Raw genomic sequence first — 12,729 nt, forward strand, 5'->3', positions numbered from 1 at the left:
CTACTAAGACTTGCAAAGGTGCTAGGTTTGGTTTAAAGGAAGTTTTTTTTTTTAATCTTATAGATGTGAAGGTTTAGAAATTAAGAATGAACAACAAGCAAATAAAGTTACGAGTTGTATTTTTTACAGTTTTCCGAATTTCTTCTTTTAAGCGTGTGAAGGGAGTAAGTTGTGTTTTTTCATAAAAAAAATACCCTAGAAAATAGAGGTGAATGTTTGATAGTTATCTTGAATAACGTAAAGTTAATTACTTTTATTAAGTAATTTATCGTTTTTATTTATTCGACTTTAAATGCAGTGAAACGGGGGCACGTTAGTTTTGATTGTAATAAATTATATATCCAAGCAAAAGAAGATGAAGGTAAGAAAGTGAGAGCAAGATTAACGTACATAACTATGATTAAATATTATGTTTAAAAATTCACATTTTTATATTCGAATACACAAGGGGTGTATATGAGGTAATTTTTTATAAAAGTGTTATTTTTTGTTTTTGTTTTTCTATAGCTTATCAAGCGGGATTTAAGTTATGTAGTATGAGTTATTTACATGCAAAATCTACCAACTCTTTTTTATATCTCGCATGAAGATCTACTTTTTTAATGTGAAATGGTGTAAATGTGGTTTCAACATTAAAAAATTATATCTTCTCATCCAACCAAAATAAATTTAATACGTTTGAAATGATAAATAAACATACATTAAGCTACCTTCTGTTATTCAACGTTCTTTAAAATGTTACATATTAAGTTGTAACAGAGGTTAGCATTATTAAATAATAAAAAAATTATGGATTCCATGAAATCAGTTTTGGCAAAATAAATTTAAATCTATATAAATGTGGTTGTTATAACTGATATTCGTTTTTAATTACTGCAAGAATTATTCGAAGAACACACTTCAAAGAGTGTTTCCATTACTTTTTAATTTCAAAATGAATCGAAAGCATGGAATATTGAATTATATATACTTTGTAATTATTCATTTGAATGTGAACTTTTTTGTAAATTTAGTTATTAATATGATATATTTGGAAAAAAATATATTTTTTTTAATCATTGAGTGTATACATTTTTTTATTTCCTAATTTAATCTAAACAGTTACAGTTTTTAATGGCAGTTTTTTTTAGGAAAATGTCAACCACACTTACGGAATTAATATTATTTAAAACAGTCTATTAAAAAAAACATGAGAAGGGCCATGCATTTTTCGCGAAAAGATTCCGAGACTAGCTGAACGTTAAAACACTGTAGCATCTTCTGCGTTTTGTGATTAGGTGATTTTCTCTCAGGTGCATGTAGATTGTTACAACACCAATCATAGTAATTCATTGCGAAAGCAAACTCGTCCTGAGTGGCTCGGGCCAAACAAAGACAACGACTTCTCTCGCAGACGGTCGCCAATCAGAAGGAAGAAATCGCTGCTGCGGGTATAACCTGTTGCAGTCTAATAGGCGATCAGATTTTTTTCGCGAAAAATGCCCACTACTACACATGAGTAGAGAAGAGACCTGAAAAATGCGCGGATTCAATTACCTCTAGGATAGCCTCCATTAGCCTCTGCATTTCTCAAGTAAACACGCGTGTTCATTGGGTACTAAATTGTGAGGCGTCTCCACTGGGTTGCTTGTGATTCGACGCTTCTTTGGTCGATAGTCTGTCATTGGCTCAGAGAGCGCCAGTTAAACTGCGAGCCAATAGCAGAACCAGCAGAATTGTTCACATGTTTGAATTTTAGCCTATCACGAAATGAATCCGCGAATTTTACCGGTCTCAACACATGAGTGACTGACGAACTAATCTGAAACCTCTAGCGACGCGCGGCGTGATAAAGCGCTGTGGTCTCGAGTAGAGTGAACGAGTGGTAGTGGAGGGGGGTAGAGGGGTGTAGGGGGACCGCGGGCGTGGACCAGGAAGGCAGCCGGAAGTGCAGGTCCAAGGTCGACCCCGCAGCGGCGCGGTGACGTATATAAGGCGAGGCGGCCCCCGGACACGTCAGTTCGCAGATCCTGTCAGCTTCCAGCCCACCGCCATGTACAAGCTCGTGAGTATCCGCGACCCGCACTGAACAAGCCCTAAAACCTCTCAGCCCACAACTGTGCTTCAACATTAACTACAAACATACGTGAAGTAGTTCAACTTTTTTCGTACCTACTGTAGCTTTTTTGAAAATTTTAAAACCATGCAATTCAACACAAATATTTTATTTCAGGCTTCGGTCGATTACACGAGCAGGCATCTTTCATTAAAATAACTAACGTAATAATTTCCCAATTAAAAAATTATACGTAAAGATAAAAAATACTATATATATGATTATTTATTAATTCCCTGTAGTGTTTTGAACATATATACTGCGATGATAATTTGCACTTTATTCGTCAGCGGGAATTTACCACGACTAAGTATCAAAAATATCCGTTTGCATCTTGACAGTACTTGTTAAATTAAAATATGTTGACTTTTCGTGCAGCAATATTTGAACACTTTATTTATGCTAGTAGTATCCCAGTTATATTACTACTAGCGGAAGTTCTCGGCGTTTACTTCGCTAAACACATTGTAATAAGTGTAACGAACATCACTACCGAGTTTCAAATCTGTAGGAAATAAACTTTTGAAAACGAGATCTGTTGATTTAAAGTCCCTTTGATTTAATTCTCGGTGCATCAAGGCTGCGCATCAGCAAAACCGGGACGCTAATCATCACCTTTAATTTTGTGGGAAGGCAGGTAACCCTGAGGCAAGACGTGACGGACGCACCAAATGATAGCGCGTTACAAATTCAAGGCAACGCCATTTATTGACGAAGTTCTAAACTATGTTGTGGTTGGCGCCTATAGTTCGCCAGCAGCCGCGAGATCAACTTAGCGGGTGGATTTCGCCAAGGAGAAGGATAGGAAGTTGCCAGACCTTACTATGTGACTGTGTGGCGGACAGAGAGAAATGACACGAACTCAGTGCGTGTCTATGACCTACTTCCTATGAATTAATATAGTTAAACTGAATTAATCCCCTTTTTTACTCCCGTAGGGCTGGAATTTCATGATCATATGTAGTCTAAGTCACTCTCGGGCCCATAAGCTCTCTATATGAAAAAAAATCATATCGATCTGTTGCTTCGCTGCTGCGTGAAAGAAGGATAAACCGACAAACACACTTTTGCATTTATGTCATGAGTAGGGATACACTGATAAACTGATCTACACGTTTATGTAGAACAATAAAGGTATTCCATGATGTTCGTGTGTGTCCGCAGGTGATCTTCGCCGCCCTGGTGGCCGCCGCCGCCGCCGCCCCCGCCCCCGGCTACCTGGGCTCTCCCCTGGTCGCCGCCCCCGGCTACGTGGGCTCTACCCTGGTTGCCGCCCCCGGCATCGCCACGTACGCCGCCGCCCCGCACGCCGTCGCCTACTCCGCCCCCGTGGCGATCCCCGCCCCCGCGGTCTACGCCGCCCCCGCCCGCGTCGCCTACTCCGTGGAGCCCGTGGAGCAGCACGGCTACAAGATCGTCTACTAGGCGCCGCCCCCAAGCAGCCCCCCCCCCCCCCCCGTCGCTCACGAGCTCTCACCCCTCGACATCCTTGCAGGACGAGACGTGTACATAAAAAACGTATTTTCTGTGAAAATCAGACGCTGCGCAATAAATATGTTAATTTAACCAAACAAGGTTTTCTTTCATTTTCCTTTATTTACGTTCTTAACTATAACTAACAAGCTGGCTTCGTACGGGTCCATAAATTTACCACAAAATAATGATTGTACGTGTAAATCAGTGCATGTGATAGAAGTGAAACCTCTTTGGTAATTCAAACCTAGACTCGCAATTACATAGTAAGAGGTAAAACGGCAGAAATGGAAAGAGATAGGAAGAGAGAAAGAGGATAAATTTCAAAATAAACTTGAATTAACAAAATCAATACTCTATTAAAATTACTTATCATTATATCAATAATTATTGATCAAGTAATAATAATGATTAATGAACAATAAATGTGACTCACTTTTGAAATACACAAATCACAAAGAAAAACTGTGCCTTTTACTGTTATTTTTTCCCAAACAATTCAGCCATTTGGAGCACGCCAAATCTCTAGATGAAATATGAAAACTATAACAGGTAGCGCTTTCTATGCGGGAAATGCAGAAACTTTCACAACAGCGCTCTCTACATTGCTGGTTGAACAAGGAGGAACACAAGCGCGCAGGTAGCAAATATTACATTCAAGGCACTCATAGCTGACGGTATAGGATACCTATATATATTTTCTGAAACAATTTCATGCACACACACTCTCTGTCTGATTCTTTCGTTCATCCATCTCTCTTATTTCTATTTTTTTTTTTTGAGCAGGTGACAGAATCATTGCACAAAGAGGAGAACGAAAACGAGCCCACTAACGTACACAGCATAGTGTTCTATATATCTCTTTGGCCAAGTACACTTTCTTTGTCCTTTCCAGGACGGACAAAAGTGCTAGCGGATGGTTTCACGCAGGAACTACTTCCGAGTCACGTGGCTGATCCTGGTCATGTGACAAGTTCCGCGGTGCGTTGACAGGTGGCCAGGCAACCGGCGAAGCTTCGGTGTCTGGCGGTTTGCCTGCTTTCAGGGGTACACACGGTATGAAAAAAATCGATAGCAAAATGCAGGGTGTTGCGGGCGGCAGAATAACACCCGCAACAAAGTTTTCTAGGGAATACATACATAGTAAATTACCAGGTCTCTGGTTGGTTTGGAATGAAACCATGTTATGTTAATGGCGCGCGCTGAAATGGTGCAACTCTATTGGATGCGAGTGCTGGACACCTCTCTCCCCTGGCCTATCGGTTACGCCCGAGAAGCGAATCTGCGAGACGCAAGTTTCCAGCAGGACGGTTCATTTGCTAATGGGGGTTCGTCGGTGACGCAGAGCGACCGTCCGTCGATGACAGGCCGTGTGTTGCACCGACCGAGACAGCGAGGCGCCATTCTGTTCCCTTGCCAGTGATTTGTATGGCTTTACGTCGATATGGCTCCGATTCCTGGGGAAGCAGTCAGGAACACTTGCTTGTCTTGAATGGAACCACACCTGTACAAGTGCAGGCAATTTAATAGACAAATATAAAAAAATTGGTTGTCTGTAAAGTCGGTTTACGGACGTTAGTTTAATGTTACAACGTCATAACAAAACATTGATGAAATGATTCATACGTTCATGAATAAAATTGAATATTTTTTATTGAATTATCACTATTTTGTATGGATACAAAGAAGGAGTGAAATGTAATCTACAATTTAATTTATAAATTTACTTTTATTTGCACTCATAAATTCAAATATGTTTATTGCTTTAACGAAGAGATTATTTTAACTATAACTTTTATACATGTTTGCTATTTAACTTCTTCCAATCTGTGTTATTCTGTTAAGGATAGGACGATGATAGGAAAAGTGGGAAACGAATGGGAGTGTTTCAAGTTTAATGTGCCTCGAAAAAGTAAAATCGATGGTTGTTCCAATCGAGTGGAAGAGAGATAGATGCGGCGCAAGCGTACAATGAGCGTAACGGGACACAGCGTAACGGGAAAATGTGTGCAACGGGACACTGTTTCGTGCGTGCAGCCGGCGTTCATCGATTTATTAGACGTTGTCACGTCAAAAAGTACGTTCAATGATCGAATCTCTTCTTATGCGAAAAAATATAGTGTAGGGAATACATTTAAGTTGAATAAATGGTCGTGTTACACTCCTTTATACATCTAAATATAAAAAAATAGTAATATTTATTTGCTTGTCTTTTACACGTTCCTAAACTATTCGTCTAAATGCCAGGAAACTTTGCACGCTTGAACTTTGAAACACGAGGTTGTTTACTGTCTAGGTTAAATAACATACAACAGAGGGCGTGCGAGTCGTATCCATGGATCTGTGTAGTGAGTGTCTGTTCTGAAGTTCAAGTCAACTGGTTAGCAATTGGTTAGCATAACAAATAATTTCTGAATAAAGGCTAATCTGGATACATAAAATTTAATGTTTGTTTGTTTGTCCCGTACTCGTTCCTATAGCATTCGTACGATTTGCGATGAACTTTTGGTGAGTTGCTACGCGCATGCCCGCGCAGGTTTTACTAATAAGTACAACAATTTTGCAATAGGTGATGCGCGAATCGTTTCAACAAATTACGTTATTGTTCACCCCCTCCCCTCTCGCCTACTGTCGGATCTTACGCTCCATCTATACGTGTCCCTGATCTCTGCCCCTGACTGCGTGTATCTATGCAATCAGCTGCAACCTATCAGACACACGCGGTTGCGCGAATATGATGTCCCTCAACGACAGGAAAACTGGGATTTCTTATGATATTTAACTGTAAAACTGATAGTCTTATTTTTTTTGACTGATCTCCGAAACTGGCAAAGGTTATTGTTTAAATGACCTTCATCACTTCTGATTACTGGTCTCCAGTCTACTTGGTTCGAGAGCACTCAGACGTAAACAAATATAACATTTCAAAGGGGGATGAAACTCGCATAGCAGAAGCAAATGAAAAAACCAGGGCTCGGTGAATCAGAATGCTTCCTTTAAAAATTAATAATTTGCTATGGTTTCCCATTTGTAACAACAGAGTTGATAAACATTGCTGTTTGTAAAACCAGACGAAAAATGTTCGCTTTGCATTATTTATAAAGTTTAATTTAGATTATTTTACTAAATTTAATAATTAATCCTATACATTTTTGAATGCAATTTTGAATGCAGAGTAATTATTTTATTTATTTTTCAATTTATAATTTACAAAGCGTATTAATATACAACCAGTATCTGTGTTTATTAACATTAAAAGTCTTATTAGCCATCATGATACATTTCTCAGAACTCTCCAGGGGCCCACACGAGAGACACACGCACGTAACAGCTCGCAGAGCCGGGCTGTGCCCTAGCGACCTGCAGTTCCCCTCCCCGACAGGGAACGTCTACGATTCACATACCCTCAGTCAGTCCCCGAACACGTCCGAGTTCAACCGATCTGGCGTGCAATCTCGCGGCTGAATAGGAAAAAAAAAACTTGAGTGTACTTGCGTAGGCGCGTTAGAAGGTGTACTTACTTGGTATTGTAAAAAATGAACTTTAATTTTGGCATGTAAATATTTAATAGGAATAAAATAATAGGAATTTTATAGGAATTTAATAGGAATAAAATAATAAAAACACTGGTTATATATTATTACGCTTTGTAAATTATAAATTTTAAAAAATTAATAAAATAATTACGCTTCATTCAAAATTGATGTAAAAACATGTATAGGATTAATAATTAAATTTAGTAAAATAATAGAAATTAATCTTTATAAATAATGCAAAACCAATAAATGTATATGCTAAACATTTATTCTTATTTACTAAATATAATCAGTTATTAAATATTTATTTAATAATTCATAAAGCAAATACATTTTACACAAGGGAACATAACCTCAATTGTATAAGTACACTTAAAAATACAATTACAAAAAATAACACTATTTTTATCACTAAAATTCACAATAAATAATGTTATTTTATGATGTGGAAAAGTATTCAAAGTCAATTATTTTGGTATGTGATTTAAAAATCACTTACCTATACAATTTGTTTTGTATGTACCCTTTTTTCAATTCTGTTAAAAATTTTGTTACATGGTGCACGCGCATCGTAAAAATCCACTCTCATCATTTTTATTTTCTTCATAACGCTTCAAAAGAAGTCATAACTTTGATAAACTACCAATTTAAGATATTCATATTAGGGTATTTTAAATGTCACCGAACTAAACCAACACCAAATTGACTATAGTTACCATTACCAAGATGAGCGACGACCTATTTTCAAAAAGAAAAAGGATTAGGAACGAATTTTTGCTTGTATTTTAGGTGTGTAACAAACATAAAATTAACGACGTTTAACATTTACAACAGTAGAACAAAAAAAAGATACGAGTGTAAACACAGTAAATTTCTCGTGTCTCTGACTCGGGCTAAGTGAATGTTGTTTTCCTCCCGAGGGATGCAGGGGCTACGTACAGCGGCAAAAGCACGTGCGTTACTGCGGCGCGGGTTTGTCCCAAGGGGAAGGGGGGGGGGGAGTCCTGATATCAGGGATTGCCGGAGTTGTGTAATGACCTCGGGGAAGTCCATGACTAACCCCTTCTCCCCCCCCCCTTGCCCAACTCTTCACTTCCCCCACCAGCCCACCAGGGAGTAAACACACAACTCGGTTACGACACACGGCTGACCGCGCCTGTTCGGCCGGATGGGAGGTTTGTGAACCCTGAAGAGACCTCGCCGCCGCAGCTACAGGAACACACGGAGGCGATGTACCGCCGCTCCGTGGCTTGTATCACTCCGCGCTGTATCACTCCGCGCTGTATCACTCCACGCTGTCACGTTCTTCACACGGACTTTTCCGAATGAGATGATGTCGATGATGGTGGCTAAACAAACTGCCTGCTGCTTTCGCGCAGTCTTGTCTGTCTGGTGTATCTGCTACCTGATACACGCTACCTGATACACTTTTTCTGTGGTAGCTGGAAAAAATTCACTTGTATTATGCATATATATATGAGATATTTCCTCAAAATGTTTATTAAAAATACATATATTATAAAGTGTATTAATGGAGTTTCAAAATAATTTCCTGAATTTTAAATTAATATGGTAATGTGTGGTAAAAAAAAGATCTGAAAAGTAAAAAATCAATTAATTAATTGCAATTGTATTTATTTATAAACTTACAATTATAACAATTTCTTCGAGTCGCACAATCTAAATGTCTGTCCACAAATTATTCACAACTCTTTCTACTGGTTCTCGGCTCGGCAGTGGCTCTCTTTACTGTTCGCTCTCTTACCACTCGCCTCGGTCTCAAGACACTTCTATGGACCACTCACTCGTCCGCCGCACACACACACACAACACAGGGCCGAATGCTTCACACATGAAGCCCGTTGCTCGTCGCCCACTATCGCTCGCCAAGGGGTCACTCACCCTCTTCACTTCACTGCTCTCATCTCTCCAATGATTCGCTATTCTCACCCGTCTTGTACACCTGGGCATTACCGCCCTGTAGAGGTCTCGTAGCCCTCGGAAGTGTCACGTCGTCAGAGTCGAACCAACACCCGAACCTGCGAGGAAAAATGGCGTCCTAGTTACGCCACTTCGCGTGGATGGGACTGTGGGGACGAGTCGAACACTCGAGAGGGACAGAGAGGCGCCGCTGCTTATCGAATAACCGTGCATCGAAGTGACGGATGCTACCTGGGTCTTCCCTGGACTCCTGCTAGCAGGTGTGCCAGGCTGACTGGCCTGCCACACTTCCAGCAGCCTCGTCTATAGCATCCTCGTAACAATATATGATATATGTTGCTGTCTAACCTTATACTTTCATGGCTACATACTTGCATTATCTTTTTTTATTTGGCAATTTAAAATTACTATTTTTTATTATTTTAATAGCTCCTTACCGGAAAACAAATATTAATAAAAAAATTAGTTCCCAAAAGGAAATTATAAATATAAAATGAAAAAAAAAATTGCTAGGAAATCCACTTCTCCTGTGTTCTCCATATTGTTTGCAATCATCAAGCTCCCATTGGGAAACATTGTTCATGACGTCAGATTAAGATGGTGCAATCTGACCTGTCTGACATCTTAAGCTCATGTTCGTTCAGCTCTGGTCAGACCCTGACGTCATAGGTCACGTGAAAAAAAAAATGGAACGCCGTAGCTGTGTCTATGCAATCAGCTGGAACCTATCAGACATACGCGGCTGCGCGAATATGATGTCCCTCAAGGACGGGACAGCTGGGATTTCTTATGATATTTAACTGTAAAACTAATTGTCTAATTTTTTTGACTGAACTTCAAAACTGGCAAGGATTATTGCTTAAATGACCTACATAACTTCTGATTACTGGTCTCCAGTCTACTTGGTTCGAGAGGAGTCAGACGTAAACGAATAGAAACATTTCAAAGGGGGATCAAACTCGCATAGCAAAAGCAAATGAAAAAACCAGGGATCGGTAAATAAGAAAGCTTCTTTTAAAAATTAATAATTTGCTACGGTTTCTCAGTTGTAACAACAGAGTTAATACACATTGCTGTTTGTAAAACCAGACTAAAAGTGTTGAATTTAAAGTTCGAAAATATACCTTGTGTTTATTAACATTAAAAGTCTTATTAGCCATTATGATACATTTTTCATGAGAGATGTTTAGTGTCTAAGCCTTGACATCCACTTCAGACAAACTATTCACAAAAAATAAATAACCAAATATTAATGAGATTCACCTACTTTCTGATATTTCATAAAATGCATACCGTTGCGAGTTCACGGGGATTTTACTTGAGTTCCTAACTCTGTATTGATGATTATGTGTTATAAAATCATTTACTTGCATGCGATTTCGTTTAACGCTTTGTGTGGTGAAAATGAAATACTTTCTGTATAATTAAAAATTATAAAAGCTTCTTGCTTAACTATTTTTAAATTAAATCCAAAAAATTGTATTTTTAGGTAATCTGAAAATTATATATTTAATTTTTTTTAAGAAATTAACCTAAAGAAAGAAAGAAAATTACTAATTTCAACTTGTAATTGAAATATAAATAGAAAAACATACATTATCATTGAGTGTTTGGAAATTTTACCACTTTTTACATGTTTAACTATAGGTTTGTGTGTTTATTTTTGATTAGTTAGTTAAAACCATATACTTAGTTGTTTTCATAAATACTTTGTATTAAAATATATATAAAATAAATTAATTTATTAATATTTCCAAGTATAAAAATAATTTAAACGAAAATTTAAAGTTAAACTTTGAAAGCAAGTATGGCAGAAATTTTCTTTTTTCTAATATTATTAAATGTAAATAAACCTTATTTCTTGCTTCATATCTAAAGTATAAATAATCAAGACTGCCACACAAACATACATTGTTGTTACTATCGAATGTTTTGTTTTGTAGTTTTAAGTAACTTTTACTGTATTTTCTTTAGAACATTATTTTTAAGTAATAGTTTCCGCGTATGCAATTGGGACTATCATATAAAAACACACAGAAACTTTGACACTTAAATATTTTAATTATTATACAGTATTATTCCAAACATTTTATTAGCTGGTTTAGATTAACCTAACAATTCCCATTTAAGTTCTCAGCATTATCATATTCAAGGCATCCATAATTAGCCGATAATACTAACAAGTACTCTTAAGTGTTGCCCCATTAAAAATTTTCAGTAATGGAAGTCACAACAAAGAAAATTGAAGAAGTCAGTATCAATGACAAAAAAGCAATTATTTTATAACAAAATTTCTAAGTGAAGTAGGATTAATATAAAGCTTAATTTTGCTTGAATATCGTAAAAATGTTTTTAGTTGTCTAGCTGACGTAGCAAATTAGTTAATAAAATGAAAACTAAATTTGAACGCACTTTATAAAATAAAAACTTATCTTTGAAAGGTTTAAAGTGTTTATTTTTTCAAACTTTAAATGCTAAACAAAAAAAATAATGAAATATATAGTTTATTTTTTAAAATGATTCGGATATTCTAAAAATTAATCTCAATTATTAACTAAAAGAAGTTGTAACTAAATTTTGCTATAAAAAAATTGAGTGTTCCACTTTCAAATTATTCTGGAATGACCAATAATCATTTTTTATTTAAAAATAATCTATTGCTACTAATACGGTTTATTCCTTGACTGTGGAAAGAAGGAAAGTAGTCCCACTCGCCGAGAAAAATATTTCGTTTCTTGGTAATAACTATGATATAAACATAATTAATTAATTAGTGCATAAGGTTCTCTTGCCTTTTTTGTGGGGTCACACTTTTTTTTCACCAGATATTGATAAAACGTGCCAATGATTATGAATTCTTACGTAAATTTTTACCGGTATAATATGAAACTTAGTAAACCTGAATAAGAAATTTTGAGGTGAAATATAAAATGCAAAATAGAAATCGTGATCAATTTACACAAAAATAACTAATCAACCAAAACAAAATAATGGGGTATGGATGTCTCATGGACACGGCCGTGTGATGTAAGTGAATACGTGTACGTAACAGGTAATATCATGTTGGCTTCAATGAGCGCAGAAACCATAGACGATCACGCACATCACACTTTTGTCCGAATGGATTGTTGACAAACGTCGTAGTGAAACGTGCACTAGCTGCTGCGCAGTGTGTCTTCATAATCGACGATCGTACACAATCGATGCCTACACAGTCCCGCGTCGATATAAAAGCGATTTCAACCGCCCCAGCTGCAGATGTACTGGTACCGTCGTTGATCCGCTCGGCCGCATTCATTCTTTTACGTTCCCGGCACTGCTTCACTCGGTCATGTGGTGTTTTATTGGTGTCATTCGATTGATTTTGGAAAGCCATTTCCAACCGTATACGATCTCTGTATGTGGCTTTGGTTTTTTGACGCGTATAGACCGACGTTATATTTATTGATTATAATTTTTTATTTTATTTTAACACCATATATATTCACTGTAACTATTTTACACTAATGTTTTATACATGCAATCGATAGATTTTGACAAGAGCTGATGATTGAAACTAAAACGAACGTCGCAGCTTCTCCGAGTCAAACGTTATACTAAATTTATATCTCGAAACGCAGCAAAATGACGCTCAAAATGGCGGCGCTTCCCCCTCCACTGCGCGTGATGCGTCACTGTCCTCTC

The 12,729-nt window shown here is 37.4% G+C and overlaps 1 protein-coding gene across 1 annotated transcript; it reads left to right on the top strand.

The window, feature by feature from the left end:
• Positions 1-2,010: 2,010 nt before the first annotated feature.
• On the top strand, positions 2,011-3,877 carry LOC134541335 (cuticle protein 21-like). Its single transcript, XM_063384753.1, has 2 exons — positions 2,011-2,044; positions 3,260-3,877. The coding sequence occupies exons 1-2, from the start codon at positions 2,033-2,035 to the stop codon at positions 3,518-3,520; spliced, it is 273 nt and encodes a 90-aa protein (XP_063240823.1). The 5' UTR covers positions 2,011-2,032; the 3' UTR covers positions 3,521-3,877.
• Positions 3,878-12,729: the final 8,852 nt, after the last annotated feature.

Source organism: Bacillus rossius, chromosome 18 (assembly GCF_032445375.1).
Source record: "Bacillus rossius redtenbacheri isolate Brsri chromosome 18, Brsri_v3, whole genome shotgun sequence".
NCBI classification, from domain to species: domain Eukaryota; kingdom Metazoa; phylum Arthropoda; class Insecta; order Phasmatodea; family Bacillidae; genus Bacillus; species Bacillus rossius.